This window comes from Meriones unguiculatus, chromosome 9, assembly GCF_030254825.1.
Source record: "Meriones unguiculatus strain TT.TT164.6M chromosome 9, Bangor_MerUng_6.1, whole genome shotgun sequence".
Lineage (NCBI taxonomy): Eukaryota > Metazoa > Chordata > Mammalia > Rodentia > Muridae > Meriones > Meriones unguiculatus.
Genome location: NC_083357.1, coordinates 4974441 through 4996434, shown reverse-complemented (window position 1 = coordinate 4996434; position 21994 = coordinate 4974441). Strand labels below are relative to the sequence as shown.

The following is a 21994-nucleotide window of genomic DNA, read 5'->3' as shown; positions in this document are numbered from 1 at the left end:
CATCCTTGGGCCCCATAGGCATGGTATTTGCCAATATATCCACAGGTTCACACATTTGGGCTTCTACTCATGAGTACCTACTCAGGGAGACATTCTCTTACCAAACCAGCTCTGCCTCTATGCCACTGCTCCAGGGCCCCTCCCTACTGTCATTTCCATGTCCCCACCACTCTCCGGTTATCAGCAGTGCCTTTAGTTGTCCGCTGCTCGACACTAGTTGTCTTTACACTGGGCTTCTAACTCCAATGGGAAGAACACTGCCCATGCTCTGGGCCATGAGAACTCAGCACCAAGACAAGGTCTAGTATAGAGTCCTCCTTCCTCCAAAAGGTGTTTTTTGTTTGTTTGTTTGTTTTCGTTTTTATTTTTTTCTGTATGGTGCGGGGGATTAAACCTGGAGCTTCATCTGTGCTAGGCAAATGCTCTGTTGAGCTGTACGCCCAACCTTCCATAGTGTTGCTTGAGTGAATGAATCAATAAGCTGAGCTACACGGTTCAAGCCCCTGTGTAAAAACAAAACAACCTCTGGGAGGCCATGGTAATTTATGCTTGTAATCCTAGAATTTGGGAGGGTGAGCTGGGAAAGTCAAGACCAGCCTAGGCTCATAGTGAATTCTGGGCTACCCTATGACACAGAGACCTATCTCAAATAAGGCAAACACAAGGGTCTTTGGCAAGGTTTACTGGTACATACTTATAATCCCAGGACTCTGGTGGCTGATCCAGGAGGACAGGCAGGTCAAGGCCAGCCTGGCCATATATCAAGACTTTGTTTCAAAACAAACAAAATACTACTTCCCAGTCCTCTCCCTCGCCCTCCCTCCCTCCCTCCCTCCCCCCTCTCTGTGTCTGTCTGTCTGTGTGTGTCTCCCAAGAAGAAACCTCAATGAATCAGGACCATGCAGTACTTCATTTTCCCTCTCTCCAATTACAGATACAAGATAATACAAATCAGAGAATATTTGCAGAAAACCTTAAGAAAATGAATCCAAAGTTTTCAGTAAACACAATAAAGACCGCAATGAATAAATTGACTAAATAACAATTCAGAAAATATCAGTGAAAGAACAGAAATTTAAAAAACAGAAACAAAACAACACAACAAAAACCAAAGCTCCCCACTCCCACCCCAATGCAGTACTGGGGCCTAAGCAATAGAGAACTTGGCCTTGAGAGCTTCTAGACTATAGCATATGAGCTCTGTTTGGGGCACAAGGACATGAGGGATAGCAAAAGGAAGGAAGTAAAATAGAGAGGAAGGAAGGAACAGCCTAGGTCTGGAGGCCATATCTTGTCCTCATCAGAGGGATGCAGGGGTTCTGCCTCTTTGTCCCCACAACTGTCTTTCAATGGAAGCAGCTATGTCAGAAGGTTATAAGTTCCTTGCCATCAAAAGAGTTCAACACTACTTTCTTCAAGGCTCTCAACAGGAGGACCAGTGGCTCACACTTGGAATCCCGGCATTTGGGAGGCGTAGTCACCCCGTATTCATATTTCCATTAGCTGAACCCATCCTACAGGCTCTACAAATGCTAATGATCCCTAACCAGGAGCTGCCATCACCTTTGCTCACATAATCGTACCGCCAGGGTTTTTCATGTTCCGGCAGAGAGAGTCTCCAATATGAAAGTTTGCCCAAGGTGGGTGCACTAGCACACACCTTTGATCCCGGCACTCAGGGAGGCAGAAGCAGGCAGATCGCTGTGGGCTGGAGGCCAGCGTGGTCTACAAAGCAAGTCCAGGACAGCCACGACTACACAGAGAAACCCTGTCTTGAAAAACCAAAAAAAAAAAAAAAAAAAGGAAGAAGGAAGGAAGGAGAAAGGAAGAATTCCCTGAGCAAACACACAATGTACCATCTGTACTCCCTAAAAGTGGGGCTCTGTCCTACGCAGGGGTGAGGACCATCATTACCCAAGAGTGGTTCAGAATCCACTTTTTTTTGTGGCACACAGGACTCTTGGAGTCTGTGTCAATTTCAAGAGGTTTCCAGGACCCCAGGTTTAGCATGCCTGTTTGCAAAGTTCTAGAAAGAACTAAACAGATGCAGCCCGGAAGACAGGGTGGGTCAACAGCAAGAGCAGACCCTAGACCAAGGAGACAGACTTACCACTTAGACACTGATGCCAGCTGGTTAGGCCCCAACGCCAGAAGGAATTCAAGTGAAACCTCATCCACTCTGACCCCCAAAGGGGTCCAGAGTACCCAAGACACTTCTCCCAGCAATATCCTTGACAAAAGTCATGTCTCAGATATATTTTGTGTAAGCTGGTTAACTAGTTAACTACAAGAGGAGTTCTTACAAAGCCAAGTTTTCAAATCTGAACAGAGCACCAACTGGACAGGGAGGATCGGATCCCAAGGAGGAAAAGAAGCATGCTCAGCTGAAGGTGTGAGCCCGCCTACGACACTGGTGTGGGCCGTACAAGAACACCACGCACAGAGAGAATTCACCTGCAGCCAGTCGGGGTGGCGGGCTTTGTGCTAGTGTCATCCCTCTCTTACAAATGAGGCGAGGTAGCACAGATGTGCAACCTAACTATGCTAGAGCCAGGACAAGCACAGCAAAATCCTCTTCCACGCTCCAGGAAACAAGGTGCGCGCCTGCATAGTGCGAGAAATGCTTCCAGTTTCCACCAGTGCGTGCCGGGTAACTACTTTTCACATCCTCGCTAGGTTCTGGAAGCAAGCCTGATTCAAGCAATAAAACCAAGCAAGCCAAGTCCTCTAGGAACAAGCCGCTCTGTTCCTGCAGCCTTCCAGCGGGGATGGGACCGCTGCTAGCTCCAGGGCTACCCGCCGCCACGCAAAGCCCTAGGTTCCATCCATTTTCACCCTCAGAAAAAGCTCACTGGCCTCTGGCGACAAGACATTCTGGATCACCTTGAGCCCCGGGCGAGCGCCTCCAATCTCAGGACGGTCAGCTGGGCAGTTTGAAAGACGCGGTCTCCGGAGAAAGGATCCTGGCTGGCTGTGACCGTCCGGGGTCCCTGCCAAGTGGCCTGAGACGCCGACCTAGAGACACCGACCTGGAGAACTCCAGCGACAGGGTGCGCCTCGGACAGGTGGCGCCTCCCTCCCGGAAGTGGCTCCAAGAACTTTCTCCCAGTATCAGGGGACCGAAGTTGGGGGTCCCCGGCAGGAGCGGAGGTTGGCACAGGCAGGCGGTGGCACTGTCCGCCCAACGCGCCCCGGGGTGGCCGTGGAACCCTACTCCGGTGGGGGCGGCGGGTGAAGGGAGGGTCACAGCAAGGCGATGTGCCTCCGCCTCCGCGTCCCGCTGGCTCAGCCCGGCCGGGCTAGAGCACAGGGCCGCGGTGATGACTGTGGGGACGGCTCCCCGGGGCGGGGCGGGGCCGGAGCCTAGGGGGCCGGAGCCTAGGAGGCCGGGCGGGCCACGTGAGCGGGAGGCGGGCCTCCGGACCCCCAGCAGGACAGGCCTGGCAGCCGGCTGGGGACAGACCTAGTAACTCTAGGAGAGCTGCGGCCACCGCTCCCCACCCTGCAGTCCCATGCCTGGCGGGAGGATCCCGGGATCCTAAGACACTGGGAGGATGATATTTGGGGCGTACTCTGCCACTCAAAGAATACTCAGTTGGAGGCTTCAAGAGACCACAGAAGGGGTGCACAGCCTACCGCCGGCTCCCTCTCTGGTGGTGGCTCTGGGTCGCGATTCAAGCCATACAGGAGTAGGGCAAACCTCATGCTAAAGTGGCAAAGCTTGCCCTAGAGCGATAGGACCCAAGCCTGTGCGTGGAGCCTCAACCGCGTCCGCCGGCTTAATCTTGGGCATGCCAAGCCTTGTCCAACTCAACCTTTCCTTGTCTGGAGGTGAAAATGAAGATAGCGTGGGCCCAACAGGTTTGCAGTCATCAAGAGTATTTAGGTTAAGCTGAGCACAGTAGGAGTAGGCCAACAGAGGCCTGGGTCACCCATGCAGAATCCACATTAAGCTATTCTCAGGACATCATAAAATCAGAACTAATGAATGCTGTAATGAAAACAGTAGTTTCTGGGCTATCAGAAAGTGTAAACCATGGGGTTGAAAATTAAGACCCCACTGGTTGCTTCTACATGACACCTGGCCCACGACATTTTAGGTGATTGATAGAATTTAACACTTTCAACAGCCCAATATTATGTACGCCTGTATGGATACAGATACAGATATGAAGCCTGCATGAAACCAGCCCTCACTTATGGAGATGGCAACTGGACCCTTGCACAGGAAGAGCCTAAGCCAGGGTGCTAAGACACAAGAGCAGTGCTCTGAGAGTCCCCCCCCTATCTTTGCACAGCAGTCACCAGAAACTAGGACAGATTTCATGTTGCAAAACGATGAATCAACAGCCATCACTGCCTGAGCACTAACCGCCACCGCTCAGGAAAGGACGAAGGCGAGGACATCTTGAGGAGGTGTCTCTTTCCTGGTGGCATCCCTGGGGTATGAGTCTTCCTGTCCAGGCCCTCCGGCCAGAAGTGTCTTCCACCCAGATGGACGTAGCTTGGACTGAGCCCTGACATGGCAGGCGGAAGCCTGAGAGTACAGGTTATGTGGCTACAAGTCCACAGAGAGGACAGGTGTCTGGACAAGGCAGAGGGGCTTGAAGGCCAAGCTGAGGCATCAGAGCCCACAGAAAGGCTCAGACGCCAACATGTGGTCTGGAGGCATTAGGCCAAGTGCTGAGTAAGGACAGGCTGCACTGCGGGTTTCATGCACAAGAGGAGAAGGGATGCACCTTTTTATTCTTACTAAAGGCAAAGCCCTAGGCTTCCTGTTTCATGTGTCAGCACAGCCAGGTGAGACACATCTGCAAATAGCATACACCTAAGATCCCCCACCAGGGTTTGCAGTCCTGGGCTTGAGCTCAGGGTCTTACCTATGCTAAGGGCTCGACCACTGAGCTTTAGCTCCGGTCCCTTCTCTTGTTTTGAGACAAGATCTCATTAAGCTACGTACACAGTCCTTGAACTCATGATTTTCCAACTTCAGAATCCTGAGCTCGGGGATTACAGACAAGCCTGTGCTGCCAAGTCTGGCTCCCACGAGTTTATTTTATTTTATTAATATATTTATTTTATATGCATTGGTGTTTTGCCCACAAGTATGTCTGTGTGAGGGTGTCAGATTTTGGAGTTACAGACAGTTGTGAGCTGCCATGTGGGTGCTGGGAATTGAACCCAGGTCCTCTGGAAGAAGTCAGTGCTCTTAACCGCAGAGCCTTTTCTCCAGCCCCAGGCCCCTGAGAGTTTATAATACAGCTTCCTCTCACAGCCTGCTAGGTCCTGAGAAGGGGAGGTGGGACTTGGTTCCCATGGGACTGGGGCAGGGAGAAAAGCAGAAAAGGGGCTGGACTACCTAGATTTTAGAACTGGCAGAGAAGCGAGGCATGCCTCCAATTCCAGCAGTCCAGGGGCAGAGGTAGGAGGATTTCTGTGAGTTCAAGGCCTGATTTGCATAAACTTTCACCCATATTACTGGTTACTTCTGGCCTACACAGCGAGAGAGCCAGGACTACATGGAGAGACCTGCCACCCGGAAGTGACCACCATTAGCATGTAGATTTCTCATTTACCATACTTATCGCTCTTGCACGCTTATGTTGTTGTTTTGTACCTGGGATAAAACACAGAGCCCATGTGTACCGGCAAATGCCTTTCTACTGAGCTACATCTCCAGCCCAAGGTAGGCCATTCCCCTGAAACGTGATTCCTTGGCCTATTCTGTGAATTTGCCCTTTTATACTGAATTCCAACTGTGGCTTTGTCCCTCCTCTCTCAGCATCATTATAATGTTTGGTGATGAGCACCTTTGCAGAATACCCTTTCACCCATAAAGCTTACCTCACAAATATCAAGCTCTGAAAGTGCTCATACACATGTTGACTCACACCTGTAATTGCAGCACTTGGAGGAACAGGAGACCAAGGTTCCCTCCCTCTCTCTCTCTCTCACATACACACACAGTCCTAAAAATGGAATTCCTGGAAATGGTAATCTGATGATGTAACAACACAGTATGATGTCATCCTCACCTGGGGAATGGCAGTGGCTGCAAGAGGAATAAAGTCTGGGTCTTATGGTTCAAGTCAAAGCAATACTCTGAAAGTAGCTACGGGAAGACTTCTAGACAAGTAGGTCTTTTCTGCTTACCTGGTTTAGAGGAAACACAAGGAACATAGCTGAACAGCGAGCGATTGCCAAAGCTGTGCCATAGGAAACACCTGGGCTTGACTCTTATCCCAGAGCCTGCTGGGAGGGCATGGAGTACTCAGGAGGAACATGGTACTTGGCATAGTAATCGGTACCCACCACCTGGGTGATTTGGCTAGAACCCACGTGAGATCAACCCTACGTCTCTAGAAACCTGCTGTCCAGTCTGCACAGAGAGCCCCACCTCCAGAGAGAAACCACGACACAATACCAGCCATTCAGGACGAAATATGGGGAGCATCCCCGTGGTTCTGAGTACTGGGAATCCTAGTAGCTGACTGAAACCAGATCACAATTTGTAAAGATAGTTTTCTTCCCGAGGAAACCTTTCTTTGTTTACAAGTGAGTAAATGTTCACGAGAAAACATTTCTGTGCATCTGCCGCCTGCTATGGCATCCCCTCCAGGTGCTTTACCCTCATAGAGGCCCATAACCCAGGTACCGCTTTACCCTCTGCTGACACTAAGGGCCAGGGAAATGAGAGGACTTGTCCCAGTAGGCCTGCGGTCACACGCTGGTTAGAACAGCAAAATACCAGCCCAGCCCACACGGAAGGACACAGGAGGCAAAAGATCCACCCTTGTGCTCACACAAGCGAGTCCACTGCTGTTGGTACCAGACAGTGGACAGTAGTAGCAGAAAGCATCACTGCAAGGGAGGGGTACAAGCGGACAGTATTTCAGACAGCCATGCAAAGCCCTAGGCAGGAGCATGGACATAAGGAACCAAGAAAGTGTCTGCTGTGGAGGAGACAGAGGGGAATGGTCACCAAAGGGCTATACAGGAACTTCAGTATTCACCCCAATGCCACCGGCTTCAAATAAGGAATTGTATCTGATCAAGTGCCCATCCCCCCTAAAGGCTGTTTCCAGCAGCCCTTCTACACCGAGACATCCAAGAGATCTGCGTTGGCTACGGCTGCTGAAGGCTTCGCAGGGAGATCTCCCTTCAGCACCCCTGCCCTGCCCCCTGGTGACCACACGCCCACAGACACTGTGTCACGTTGTATGCCCAGAATCACTTCCATTCAAACCTCAGAACAGCTTTGCTCGGTTTTCCAGATAGGGAAACTGAAGCCTAATCAGGACAAGCCAGCTACCTGGAGTCAGGAAGACATCAGCAGATTGAGCTCTGAGCACAGAACGCCAAACACCAAAGCCTTAATCGCAACAGTCCTCCCGGTGCTAATAACAAACCTCACCAGTAACTTGCAGTTTCACCTTGTGTAGAGGCTCTTTACGTGCCTTAACCTTCAGGAGTTAAAAACCAAAGGCAGAACCTGCCAACACTTGCATTCGGGGCCAGGCAGGCCCCTACCTGCCCTGACTCCAAGTTGCTCTTGGCCCAGCCTCAGATTGTCTTGATGCCAACATCTATCCACTTCCTGGCGTGTACAACAGTGGAAAAGATGGCACAGAGCCATCTCATCCTGGAGGACTGCTAATCCTTCTAAGACCTGCACACCGAAGGGACTGACCTACTGGGGGTGACAGGCCATGAAGAGATGAGAGACACACATGAAGAAACGCTAGGACCGGGTGAGCTATGCATTTGAGACACTCAGTATGCTCATTTAATACATCTAAATCCAGGAGGGAGGGTTACTGGGTAGAGTTGAAGAAAAAGGCAGGCTTGGCTAGTCCCAGTGGGAGTCTCTCTCTCTGCAGGGGTGCCACAAGCTGTAAACAGCGCAGAAGAGGAAGCTTCCACCCGTTTCACGTCGCCAACAGCCCCACATGAACCAGGGGGAGGCTTCGCTACTCCCATGGGTCTGAGACCATTGGGTCCTTGACATGACCTCGTTGGTGTGAACAGCACGCTTTCACTCAGTTCTTCATCCTTACGTGTTCCCTCAGGGCTTCCTCTGGCCTCTACAAACCCCTGCCTTGGTTCACGCCCAGGATGAATGTGATCATCTGACCACAGGGACTTCAGCTTGGTAAGTCCAGAAACTGTGTCTATGCAGGCAGAAGGATGGCCAGGAGAACAAGAGTTCTTCCTAATCTTCACACTGAGAAAATGACAGTTCATTCTTACTACGCAGGGTTCTTCCTGCCATTTAATGATGAGGGATGTTGTTACCCATTAACCAGATGTGATGCCACCTCAACCCCTTGGCTGGCAATTCTTTTGTGCTTTTTGCAAAGCCACGTAATCTCTGGGCCTGGGGAATCAATACATACTGAGGGTGAATGGTGGTGGTTCCTTCTCGTGTCGGGTGGAGGTGAGAAAAGGCGCAAACCCTTGCCAAGAACCCATCTACTGATATCCATCACTTCCTCTGGCTGCCCATTTCATGGGGAAACTTACTGACGACTCACATCTGCCTTTCCTTGGATGGCTAGACCGGAGCAGTAAGGTGGCCTCTGCCAATTTCCAAGACCCCAGATTTTGGCCATTTCCTTCTCAGATAATAGCCAAAAGTCTACCTACGTCTGTAGACTTAGTCTATGTCCTTGCTATTACCAACCATTGCCCTCTTCTGGATACCTGTCATCTGATGTACTGACAAGTGCTGGCGACAATCCTCACTACATGAACTCAGCTGAAGTCACCGCCCCCTAAAGCAGGACTCTGGGCCCATGCGATAGATACTGGGGACCAAGGACTCCTAACCACAGGGTCACAGCACCTGCAGCAGAGGTGTGAACTGACCAGGAAGTAATGAGTACCAAGAAGATACCTCTCAGAGCAAAGTACAGATTCAAGCCCTTCTTACCTTCTCAGTCTGCGGCAGAATCCTCTGCAAACAGCCAGGAACGCAAGGTAGGAAAGAAACAGGACAGTTGTTCTAAAATAAGACAAGGAGCTACTGCAGGCTTACAAGAAAACATTTTATTTGATGTAGAAATTCTAAGGTACAAAAACATCTTACAAATGTCAGCCATGACTTACTATCATCTATTTACAAAGTCTGTACAGTCAAATGCACCACCAATGTCTCCAGTGTGAAAACATGGCACACTGCTACAGGTCAGTGCTTACTATCCCGACAAACCACACAAAGGACAAACAACAAGGACACCGGTCATCACTGTGGCTGCAGGCCCTCCTCCTTAACATGGCAGCTTCCACAGCAAAAATATTTTTGTTTTTAAACAGGTAACAAAATCAAAGTTACTCTCGAAGTGAACACTTAGGATTTGTAGAGAAGTTTTGTTGTTGTTGCTGCTGCTGTCCAATCTTGACATGCTTCTTTGAGAGGAAAAGAACAGAATTTTTTTATTTTTAAATAACAGATGATTACATTGAGTATAACCCAGTGGCAGCCACAGAAGGCTGCTGGCTCCTTTGACTCTTTCTGCCGGATTCTACATGATATAAATACTAGCTATGCAGTCGGAATGATTGCTTCTATCTCATTTTTGATTGTATCAAAAACTATGCCTGCTTAACTGAGCAATACAGTCCTGGAGAAGGGAGAGGAGGCCCTGGGGTGTCTGTGGTCCCAGGTGGGTTAAAAAGATGAACCAGGAAAGAGCACCATTGGCCAGAATTTCCCAGAGGCCCTCCCGGAGGCATTAAAAGGTGTTTGTAAATTAGTCCCTAACAGCAATGGGAAAGGAGGCACTTAGCAACCCCTGGCCTCACCTTGTAAGAGGTTCTGCCAAAGTGTGTACCATTTAAAAATTAATATGATTCACAAAATCATAGTTAAGTCTAGAGAGGTAAAAACAGAACCCAAGATTGGAGAGTGGGGTAGCTGCGACTCAGAGGGTAAGAGCTGGCCTTGAAGGGTGTCTTCAGATTAAAGACATTAAACACATCAGGAATAAGAACCAACTGTTTCCTGTGGAAGGGAATAAACCATAAGACAAGAGCAACGACATCGCCAGGAGAACAAAGTGTCGGTCGTACCTTTCTGAGTATAAGCGACGTGACATTTTTTAAGTGCCCTGATATTTTGTGCAGTCAGGCCTGCCCAAATCTCCCTGTATCCTAACTGGAGCATGGCTGGTTGTCAGGGGGCACACATGCAAACAAGGCACCTGTGTTGTTTGGGTAACAAAACTGAGCGGGAGGCTGAGAAGGCCAAGCACCGTGGAAACCATTAAGGTCCCAGAGAACACTAGCTGTGAAAGATGTTAACTTTACCACTCGGGAGGAAAAACCAGGGGATGACTTCACTGTGGTTTTCATGCTGGAAGGTGACCAGCTGTTCTCCTCTACATCCTGGACAAAAGAAAGCTGGTTTGAATTTCTGCAAGGAAGATAGACAACGACCACCTGAGCAGCAGGGAGGTTACAGAATCCCTTTGCTGAAGAGCTGGAGTTGCAGCCACAGCCGCGTGAACGCAAGCGCAGCCTGCCTTGAGCCCTTGAAGGGATCGTGCTGTGTGATCTCAGCCTCGCTTCGTCCTCAAGTTCTAAAACCGGAACCAAAACCAAACACTTACAGCCAAGCTTTCTTCCGCCAACTTTCAGCCTTGGGTCAGGAAAAGTGGACACCCATGGGGACACCTGGTATCTCAGCAACAGGAAAAGCTTTTCTCCCTATGTCCTAACTCTGGAAGGGTCAGTCCCAGACTACAGTCAAAGGATGAGACCAAAACCCAGGGTAGGGTGCTCTAGGACAGTCTTTGGAGTACCCCCAAACAGAATTCTCCGATTATACCTTGGAATAAGCTCAGAATTGGCCCCCACATAAAAACATGATTACAGTTAGAGCTAAACTATAAATAGGGCCCTAAATTCCGGGGGGCCGGGGGTAAATGCAACTGTTGCCTGCTTTTTTTTTTTTTAATGTGGGACAATATAAATCTGAATATGAAATTAACAACTGCCAAGTGGTAGTGGTGGTGCACGCCTTTAATCCCAGCACTCTGGAGGCAGAGGCAGGTGTATCTCAGAGTACTAGGCTAGCCTGGTCTTCAGAGCAAGTTCCAGGACAGCCTGGCCACCCTCAAAAACATCCAACAACCACAAAAACAAAAAAATAAAACAACAAAAAACCAAAACAGAAACAGCTGAACTGCCTTTCTCTTGACATATTATGAAATATAAAGACACCACCAAAATGTTTAAAAGATTCTGAATTCAGTATTCAGAATCATACTGAGGCTGTGGGTCACGGTGCATGCCAAAGTGAAGCATCAGGAGTTCAAGGCCAGCCTAGGCTACAGGAGACCCTGTTTTAAGAAGCAAAATCATCAGGATGGAATCAAGTGTCTCTGAAAGACACAGCTAGCATCAGCTTTTTCCTGGGACTCCAGGAATTACTATGCATGGTTCTCATTTCACATCTTACAAAGTAGAATTCACAATCTGGCAGCCACTGTGCAAAATTAGATCCATCCACATGTCCTGAATTCACTTTAATAGTTTCCAAAGTTTAATTGCCAATGTTTTGCTTAATATTTTTAAGTTTATATATAAACTAAAAAATATATATATATACATACACATATATGTATATATGTGTACATATATATATAAATATATATACACACACACAGTGTGTACATGTGAGACACATGACATGGTTATCTGTGAGTGCCACAGCCAACATGAGAAAGTTAAAGAAAATTACTTTTGGGATAGAGTTGCTTCTCTGCTCTCACTGTGGGTTCCAGGCACTAAAGCTTGATTGTTCAACTCTTTCAGGAAATGTTTTTATTTGCTGAGCTGTCTTGCCAGTGCTAGACATTAACAGCTTAAATATGAGAGAGTCTTAGCTTTTCTTGAAAACTGGGGAGCCCAGGAAATACTACCTGGAGACACTCGTCTGGAATGTTCCCTGCTCCTGAAGGTTGGGCAGGGATGCCTCAGCTTGCTCCGGTCACCTCGTCCTAGTGTGTCTCTGCAAGGTGGTGTGTTGCTGCTGTTTTCCTTATGCCTCAGTAAGAAAACACGAACTGCCAACTATCAGCAGCCATCCCCAACAATGGAATTAAAAAAAAAAAAAAAAAAAAAAACACAAACAAAACAAAACAAGAAGCTAGAAACCTTCACTTTGGCAGTGCCTACCTTTTCCCGATAAAGGCAGAAAGTTCTCTCTTGTGTTGAGGTAGCTAGAGACTGCATGTTTTCCTTTCTTTCTCTTCCAGGAATAAGTAGCTTCCCCATTCCTTCTTAAAAGCGCCCACAATTCTGCAATCCCAGTTTTGTTTTGCTTCAGTTACTTACATAAAAGTCAGAAGACCTACCTATTACTGGAGGTTGTCAAGAAAATTAGTAAAAAAAATCATCCTGTGGCTATGAAACAGCCCATCTGGGCCTCAGTCACGGATGACCTTAAACCCCTAACTTCCTGTGTGCTGACTCCAATGACCTCACCATCACTGATGACTGCTTCAAGATTCCGATCTAGGCTGACTTCTGTTAGCGTTTGTCTGCCAATCAAAAACTTCAGACCATAATTTTAGGACCCAGTCTCATTTTTGGCTCAAAATACTTTATCACCTGACTGGGTCCAATTTGAATCCCTGGGCCTGAACTAGAATGATTTCTGGTTCTTTCTAGAAATGATGTGCCTCAAAGCCCCCAGGCTCTGGACTCATGCAGCTGGGTGGGGCCCGCTCAGGTGGTTCCTGTTACCTGCCACCAACTGCTCAGAGCAGAGCACTACAGCTAGTTTTCTCTGGGACTCATCTCTCAGCAAATCAGAAACACAGGTCAGCAAGCAGCTCATCCTGGGGCCTCAACCCTGGCCCCTTTCCAGTGGACAGGAACACCGCTCACTCTCAGACCCAACCTCTTGCTCCCTACACTATCAAAAAGCCCATACACTGTCAAAACCTTTCTCTAATTCCACCTCATCATTTCTACTGCATGGGACAATGTTGAGTCAGACTGCAGCTCTGTTCAGAACGATGCTTTGCCTTTAGTAAGGCAGTTCTCATTCCTAGCTCGAGAGACAAGGTGGGTAGGGAAAAGAGTTTAAAAAGTGTCACTCCATTACCCACTCTCAGCTCATTCTGAGTTAAGCAACTTTACATCACCTGGCAAGTTAAAGCTGAGTCTTTTGATCAGGAACATTTGTATGTCAAAATAAAAGCATGTTGCTACACAGGCAGTAAAACATAAGCTGACCCTGACTTTTTACACTAGCGTGCTAGCTGGCACACATGGCTTCCTTCTAGTTTCACGAAGCGAACTCTCTGCCTGAGCCCGGGACCCAGCTAATGCTTAGTCCTAAGCCCAAGGCCCCATGCTGCTCCCAGGCACTCTCAGGGACCCACATTCCATATGCAAAGCCGAGTATCTATCCTAAAACTGGTTTCTAATGTCTCTTTGGGGGCAAGGTAGGGGAGCATAAAATATTTCTTGGCCTCAGTTAAGAAAAGAAAAGAAAAGAAAAGAAAAGAAAAGAAAAGAAAAGAAAAGAAAAGAAAAGAAAGAAAAAGAAAAGAAAAGAAAAGAAAAGGACTCTCTGATGATGTTCCAGTAAACGGTCATACGTTAGCAATTTGGGCCCACCGATCTCCTCCACAGAATGAATGCCAAGACTGAGAACGACCAGGGGAGTCTCGCAGAGGTGGGAGCTCTGTCTGCTCAGTCTGGATTCCACAATGACAGCATGGAACAAACTCTCTGCTGAGATGCCTGGTTTCACGGTGAGACCATCTCACAGCTCGCCCAGAGCAGCTGCTCTGCTCTCTGCCAGAGAACACAGGAGCACGTTCTCCTGAGATGCTGCCAGCTGCCTGTGCAGAGCAGGGAGCAGGATGTTTTCATCCAAAATACACACAAACTGCTTCTTCTCAACTGGAACTGAGGCTTCCCTTCCCCTAGAGGGAAATCCCTGCCTCACCTCACTTCCACAGCATCTGGGGATCTTGCTCAGCAGCTCCCCTAACATTGGTCCCACCCGGTGAAGGAATGGGAGGAGTCACAGTGCCTGGCAGAACACTGAGAAAACTGGCTGCCAAAACCCAAGAGCCCCCATGATAATAGCAGAGAGGGATGCTCACACCAAGTGTGCCAGGGCGAGGGGCGAGGGTTTCCTCGGAGGAGATGGACACACCACTACATACAGCCAATTAATAAGCAGGGTGTGAAGAGATGCTTTACCTTTGGAAACAGAATTTCTGTACAAGAGTCATTCATAAAAATAGAACAATCCCCTCCCTTTCTGCCTTCTAAAAAGGAGGTTTGTCACTAGTCAAAACCACGTCAGCAGATTAACTGACCACTACCTCCTGCACTCTTGTATTTTAGTGGATTCCAATCCCTAACATTCAGCACACAGAGCACCAGACAAAACACAAACCACAACTTCCAATAATGTTGTTGCCCGGCCAGGTGACAGGCCTCGATTTCCAGCCACCATCACCCAAGCTACAGAGCAGCAAACGTAGCCCAGTAATCAGACAGCTGTGGTCCCCACACGACAGCTACTCAGACCCAGAAGAAGCCCGGGTTCTGGCACCTCCTGAACATTAGTCAACCCGCTTCACACAGAATGCTCATGATGGTCTCTCAGGACAGCGCAAATTCCACATCAGAAATGGATGGAGACATCATTTGCAGCACAATCTGGGTCCCAGACGGTATGTGACACTGTATGTACGTGACACGGTATGAAGCTGTGATGATGTGAAAAGTGCCTTCTCCACAAAGCACTTTGAATCTTTAAGTAGCCAAGGGGGAACAGGCAAAGTCTGCGGAGTCCAGGAGAGCCCAACAAGCAGTGCGGTGCTTTCCCATCTTCTCTCTCTTTACCGGTTTCCTCTCCACCCCCCAGAACAGGCTCCGATCCAAGAATCGGCTGCACGAGGCCCGCTGTGGTCAGATCTAATGGACACGCCCTTCTGAATTCCATATGCTTTTGGGAAATCGGAGACTTTGCGAAGTGTCCATTAGAAGGCTGGGGCAGAAAGGATTGCGTCCTGGCCAGACTTTCATTCCAGATACCCTGAGCTCTCAGCTCCGAGCAGCTGCACAACCATGGCTGAGCTGGAGCCAGAGAGCAGCAGTTAAAGTGGCGATGCTTAGACACTTCCTGGTCCTTAAAAAGGGGCAACCGCTGGTGGTTCATCCGTGTAGCCATGACAACCATGTTCTGCTTTGCACACTCCGGAGGCGAGGAGCCTGGAAGGCAGTGGAGGGGGATCCTCCTCGCCTAAGGACAGAAAAAGGACAGAGCCAGAGTCAGTACACTGCACTGGTCCAGATCCCGTGCCTCAAGGCTGGGGTTGGTTCTTGTGCCCTGTACAAATGAGGCAAGCATCAGAACCAGCTCAGAGTAGCACTCTCATCCTCTTAACAGGATCTAGGCCCCTCAGCAGAGGAAGGAAGAGCCTTCTTTTGGGGTCAAAGTTTTGCATGTGTGACTCCAAGAAATTATGGGTTTGGTAGCCTCCTGAGGCTCTCGGGGGAAGAGCCCCCTTTCCTGAGATGTAGAAGCTAGGATGGAGACTACACCGCTACATCTGTGAACATCAGGGCTTTAAAGACAGTGGGAGGGTGAGGCCAGCAAACACTTCAGGTCCCAGCAAAGACACGATCCCGCAGACCCTTGCGCAGCACAGGTGCTTTGGTATTCCGGTCTTCTCGGAGTGTAGAAAGGCAATGCAAGGCGAGATGGCTCAGAGCTAGCAGACTGCCACCGACCCTGACGACCGGAGTTTAACCTAGGAACCTCCTCTGATCTCTGCACGTGCACCATGGCACACTCCTTCCTTACATATAAAGCTTAACCATGTGCACCAGTATACCTAACACTGGTGGTCGGCCCTGTGCAACTCACCATAATTCACCACCATCATTTCTTCAGTTCCACATTCCCATTACCTCAGCTAAATCAACACTATCAGAAGAGTTACATTATTTCCTATCAGGTTTCACTGTTCATTTGGGGAAATGCTTTGACGGCTTTCAGAAGTGTGGCCAAAGTGTGGCCTGTATCAACAGCCTAGTCCCCAGCCAGGCATAGTGGTGCATGCCTTTAATCCCAGGACTCGGGAAGCAGAAGCAGGTGGTTCTCTGTGAGTCCAGGACCAGCCTGGTCTACATAGTGAGTTCCAGGAGAGTCAGAGCTGCACAGCTAAGACCCAACAGATGATAGATAGACAGACAGACAGATGGGATAAAGGTACACTAGATAAGAGATGACAGATAAAATAAGGGCCCAGCCCAGGGCATCTTACCTAGGCCAGAGGAGGACGATACACTCTCAGTCAGGGAAGATGTTTCCATCTGGTCTGGAGAGAGTCCTTCCATGAGAGGCAGAGATAGCTCTGATGAGGGCACAGAGGAATCATAAATGCCCGAGTCCCGTGGCATTTCTGAGGGACTTCCAGCTTTCAGAGCATGCAACAGGGGCTGCAAGGCAGGACCACTCTCATAGGGGAGTGGGGCGTCAGTGTCTTGGTCCAGACCTACATGCTGATTCTCCAGATATGAGTAAGAGTCAGCTGGCCCAGTGGCCCCAAGTATTGAAGCCTCAGCTTTTAGACAGAAGTCACTCTCTGGCCCTGGTTTGCTTATGATGTCATTTAAAACCAAACCTGAGTCAAACTTCTCCAGGACTGGCTCCTGGTAGCGCACGAGGGGAGGATGAAAGGGTAAAAACTGCTTCTCGAACCAATCTGGTTCCTCGTCAATAAATTGGTGCATGTTGCAAATGGCAACATACAAGGAGCGGCCAGACTTGCTTCGGAAGTAGTTCCTTCTACTGCTGTGTCCTGGGTGCTGACTCAGCTCCTGAAGGCTGTGTTCTCCTGAGTGCAAATGGGAGCACAGCTCAGGAAGGTTGTCCATGAGCTTGTATTTGGTGGCCAGGTCCAGGACGCAGGGGACATCTCCCTCACAGGAATAATCAAAGTAGACAGCGATGAACTTGCTCAGTGCTGCAGATGAACTCTGCTTGGCCTGACGGAGCTTTTCAGCAATGGCCGCCACAGCCACGAGGAAGAGCTCTCCTTGCCCTGCGCCTCGACTGCCTCCTTTGTGTTTGTAGCTTTTCTTGTCTACAAAGTACTTCATGCCTTTGGAGCACACGACAATGATGAAGTGGGACTCATGGATCTTCTGAATAACCCATTCTCTCTGCCCTTCTCTGCAGAGGCTGAAATCTTCCCACAGGTCCAGAGCCACCTGGAAAGAGGACAGGTCACCTTACTTCTCACACTAATGCCCAGAAAGCAGATTGGAACAGATGGCGAGGTCCTATCATCTGCCCCTCAGCTATTATTAGCAGGGATGTGCAGGTTCTGGGCATGTGCACATGCATACACACACACATGCATACACACACACACATGCATACACACACACACACACACACGAACAGCTAAAACTGTGATTAGCAACCACCTCCAAACACCAGCCTTCCTGAACGTACCTGCCATCTACGACCTCACCTTGATAACACTACGGGGTCATTACCACTGCTGCCCTATAACTGAAATGGCAGAAGCCAGGATTTTCAGCAACTCATCTAGGACACATTGAGGAAGTCCTACAGTACGACAGAGGCCACAGTCGGAAGGAGCTGAGAGCAGGGTGTGCGATGAGTGAGGCTGACAGATACAAAGAGCAGAAGGATCCCTGAGATAAGGCCAAGGGGCTCTGAAAAGAGGATGTGGATAGTGACCCCAAAGCGTTCGGGGAAATGGAACTAAGGCCTGGAGCCAGCCACCCACCTTGACAGCTAACTCCTGCGGCCATGTTCATGGAACCAGGGCTAGCCTGCTGTTCTGCCCCTTTCTCTGGGGTTTCAGAGGTCTACAGTGTCATAACACTACAAGGCCTGTGAACCATAAAGGTTTGGGGGTAAAGAGGGTCAAGAGAGTAGTGGAATCCCTGATTAAAACAACAACAACAAAAACTAAGTATGTCTGATGCCCTCAAACTACTTTCATCCAGTACTGTAAGCAGCATCCCTTGGCAGCTGCGTTTGTACCATTCTTCCCGTAGGATACTGTAAGCAGCATTTCTTGGCAACTGTACTGGTAATGTTTCTCTTGTAGTTCAAAAAATAGTACCTAACAGCTAAATGCAGATTGTACAGGGGAAGGGCACTCTGGAAGGGTTAAATTCATCTGTTCTAAAACGGCACCCAAGAGAAGAAAGCCCCAGCATCTATCCATCGGCGAGAAAGAATACCGACTCATCTCGTACTTTAAGTCATGCTAACATTATGCACATTCTAAGTAAGTGGGTATTTTAAAATACGTGGCCTCTAGGTTTGTATCATACAAAAACTGTTCTACTAATCTTTTGAGACCTGTGTATTTTGTTAAGTCACATATGGAATATTTTACAAAGCTGTAAAAACTCTGTATTGGTTGATGTGATCTTAATAAATAAAACCTAAGTGGTTTTTAAAATATTTTTAAAATTCTCCAACTGGGCAATTCTATTGTGAGGCATTTAATCCTTGAGAAACCATCAGAAATGGGCCAGCCCAGGACTGAGAAGCTTGACAATCTGGACTAAAACAGCTATGGTAAATCCGTATTATGGGTGATACTGTAGCTCCTTAAAAAACAAACAATGTGCAATTTCATCTATGTACAAAAAACAGGGCACAAATACACCACCTCCGCCCCAACATTTGGCACAAATACACCACCTCTTCCCGACACTTGGAAGCCACCGGGTACATTTGCAGTGTTTCTCGGCAGCTGTTCGTCTGCTAGACTCAAGGCTTTTCCCCAGAGGAGGAAATCCCACCAGCTCTTAAGTACAACTTATTAACACCAGAGGGCAGTCTTGCCAAAGAAATGAACCAACTGGCAGTTCTAAGTGAAGGGAAAAGTGCATGATAATTGCATTGGTGCAAGAGACCGACTTCCACAATAGCTTTAGACTCTACTCTAAAAATCAAGTGTCATTTTATAGGAAAGCTACATGTTGACAGTTAACTCAAGAAATGCTGAGAAAGCCTGGCATGGGGTGCACACCTTTAATCCCAGCATGATCTATAATTGAATTCCAGGACAGCCAGAGCTACAAAGTGGGGGGAGCGGAGGAGGGGAAATGGGGGTGCTAGGAAACCAGCATAGATATTCAAATATGTGGTCAATTCTGGAGCCCTCCTTCTACTCTCTGGTCCTCACTAGCCCTACCTGCCTTTTTGCTGGTTTTTTCTCCCTTTCCATGACTTCACACCAATCACTCAACCTTTGTCACACATCCCTCCTAGTCCCCAAGATCCCTTCCAGGAGCAGTCCCTTCCTCCATTCCCAATCTCAGCAGACCTCCTCCAGAGAATTGCCTAAACTTCTAAAACTGTCTTCATCTGCCACTTTCTTCCTGATGACCCACATGAGGCTTAATCCTGCAAGGCGCTCACCACGATGCCAGGTGACAGTCTCACATTCTGGTCACGTGTTCCACGGCAGGGCACCCTTTTTCAGCACCCACAAAATGTCCTACAATGTGGATGTCACTCAAGGGTCTCAAGCAAGAATGTGCCATATGAAAACTTCACTGCCGGAGACACACAGGACAAACTCAGACAGGCACTAGGTTTGGAAAGGAGGCACTAGGCAAAAGTAGGAGAGGAGAAGGCACTGAAGAGGAAGAGAAAGAAAGATGAAGTGAACACCCTGCCCAGGATAAGAGGAGAAACAGAGTCCGCACCTCACAGCCGCAGAAATCCTGAAGAAAGTAGGCAAAACACTGGACCACGTTCGTGTGATGCTGGCCATCTTTACTGGAGTAGCAAAGGAAGACCTTGGGCCGTGGCCGGAGCCTGTCTCCGGGGACGACTGCAGCGTATGTGGAGGACTCCAGGCTTTCTTCATCTAAATGTGAATATATATTTTCTAAATTGGGAAAGAAGATAAGGTTGACACCTCTAAGCAAAGCTTTGTCTTTCTCCACACGACCTGGGACTCAGCATCTTCTGGAATGAGCAACTCAGCTGCAGCACAGTGGCTCACAGCTAAAATCCCAGCACTTCGAGGTGGAGGCCAAAAGGTCAGAAGTTCAGGATCATCCTCAGCTACATAGCAAGTTGGAGGCCAGCCTGGGCTACCTGAGACCTAGTCTCAAAAGTAAACTTACAAAAAAGACCAGCTAACATCTTCACCTCAGGAGTCGTGGATCTCTGACTCAAGAAGCCTCAAGCTGCACTGTGAATGAGACATTCCTGCAGTGGTGTTTCAGGAAGTGAGAAGACGGTATTAACCTGAAACTGCTCTTGGTCATGCCAAGAAACGCTGCAGCATCCCTCAGGTCAGAGAAGTGGCCCGTGATGGCTCTGGCAACCAAATGAACTAAACAAAGCATTAGTAGAGGGAGGAGAGTTCTTTCAGTATAGCTTACAAAGGTAAAATATACCAAAACAACAACAAAAATGACTTTTCCCTCCTTTTTTGATGAAGGGTCTCACTGTATTACCCAGGCTAGCCTCCAATTCCTGGATTGAAGTGATCCTCCTGCCTCAGCCTCCCAAGTAACCAGGATCCAGAGCTTGTGCCACCATGCTTAGCTTAAAATACACAAATCTTTTTTTGTTTTGTTTGTTTGGATTTTTTTTTCTAGTCAGGGTTTCCCTATTTAGCTTCGGCTGTCCTGGACTCACTTTGTAGTCCAGGCTGGCCTCAAACTCTCAAGAGATCCTCCTGCCTCCCTGAGTGCTGGGATTAAGTACACAAATCTTAAGTGAATCGCCATGACTTTCATATAAGTATACATCTGGGTGACTCCCACCCAGACCAAGATATGGCTCATCTACAGTTTTCCAGGTGAAACACCTAACTTATCAATGACGAAACCCTCCATACGACTGTTCTTATACTCCAGACCTCCTGAGTTTGAGACCAGAATTATGTCTGTCCACTGCCAGGTCCTAGAGATTAAAAACCCAATATTTTGACGCTGGGAACTGCAGTAGGCAAGGAACTGGCAATGGAGCATGGAGTGTCCCAGCCCCCCCTCCCCGCCCCCACCCCCAGCAAGCAGGGCTTCCCAGGCACCCACCCTTAGCCTGCCAGAAGCTACAGGGCGGAGAGAAGAGGACACAGCACAGAGGGATACCTTGCTGTTTCTTTCTGCACATCACGGTGAAAAGTGTTGCGAATGCTGATATGACGACCAGAGGCACGGTGATGGCCACAGCTCTGATGGGTCCAGCCCAGGGAGAGTGCACTGGGAGAGTTCAAAGGGAAAGCTTTTAAACTCAAGCAGCAGAACAGGTTCAAAGACAGAGGGGGAAAGTTTTCTCCCTTTTTGTTTTTAAACATAAGCTGCCTAACAGGTTCCGGGGTCCCCCAACCACCTTACCCCAGCTCTGCCGTGGAGATTATAAAAGGATTCCACAGTTCCTTTGTAAATGGTTGTAGAAAATAATTCACTAGCTCTGGAAATGCTGAGACAGTGAGAACTCTGCCTAAGGCAAGGCCCCTCCCCCTCCTGTCTTCTCAGAACAACTGCCTCGTCTCCGTGGCAGATGCACGCCGGCTTGGATCTGCCAGGCACCAACACAAGGTGGAAGGAAACAAGTGTTTAAAAGAGAAGAGGCGACGGTGTTGTTTGGTAAAGCATTCAGCGCAAGAAGCCTTCACTCGAGAGTGCGGCGTCAACTCCACGCTGAGGAGGTCTCACCTGGCTTGACCACGTACTGCACCACTTTCCTGGTTGTGTTGTTGCTGTCCACCAGCTACGAAACAGAGAGGCCGCGTTACCAGTTTGTAGGCGATCGCACACATGTAAATTCACACACGTGGAAATTCTCTCTGGATCACACACGTGGAAAACTGGTGACTTCATTCATTTATCCATCACCAGACAGTGGGGTGTGGGGGCACACAGGGAGGATAGTAGTGGCAGTTTAACACTTTAAGTCAAGCTTTAAAACAAACAAACATGGGGCTGAGGAGATGGC

At 48.7% G+C, this 21994-nt stretch overlaps 2 protein-coding genes across 4 annotated transcripts in view; both read right to left on the bottom strand.

Annotated features, from left to right (window-relative positions):
* Arhgef3 (Rho guanine nucleotide exchange factor 3) overlaps window positions 1-3252 on the bottom strand; it is a 256572-nt gene extending 253320 nt beyond the window's left edge. Inside the window, exon 1 of one of the 2 annotated variants that reach the window (XM_021656759.2) lies at window positions 2884-3252. The gene's annotated coding sequence lies outside the window, so the exon portion shown is untranslated. The remainder of the gene's footprint in view (window positions 1-2883) is intronic. The other variant, XM_060390761.1, reaches the window with a different exon arrangement.
* Window positions 3253-9033: 5781 nt separating this feature from the next.
* Window positions 9034-21994, bottom strand: part of Il17rd (interleukin 17 receptor D) — a 67902-nt gene continuing 54941 nt past the window's right edge. The window contains exons 9-13 of one of the 2 annotated variants that reach the window (XM_060390758.1): window positions 21715-21769; window positions 21148-21258; window positions 19747-19931; window positions 16305-17253; window positions 9034-15277 (exon numbers count right to left, since the gene is read on the bottom strand). In XM_060390758.1, coding sequence (XP_060246741.1) covers window positions 15165-15277; window positions 16305-17253; window positions 19747-19931; window positions 21148-21258; window positions 21715-21769 — 1413 coding nt within the window. In that variant the 3' untranslated portion in view covers window positions 9034-15164. The remainder of the gene's footprint in view (window positions 15278-16304; window positions 17254-19746; window positions 19932-21147; window positions 21259-21714; window positions 21770-21994) is intronic. The other variant, XM_060390759.1, reaches the window with a different exon arrangement.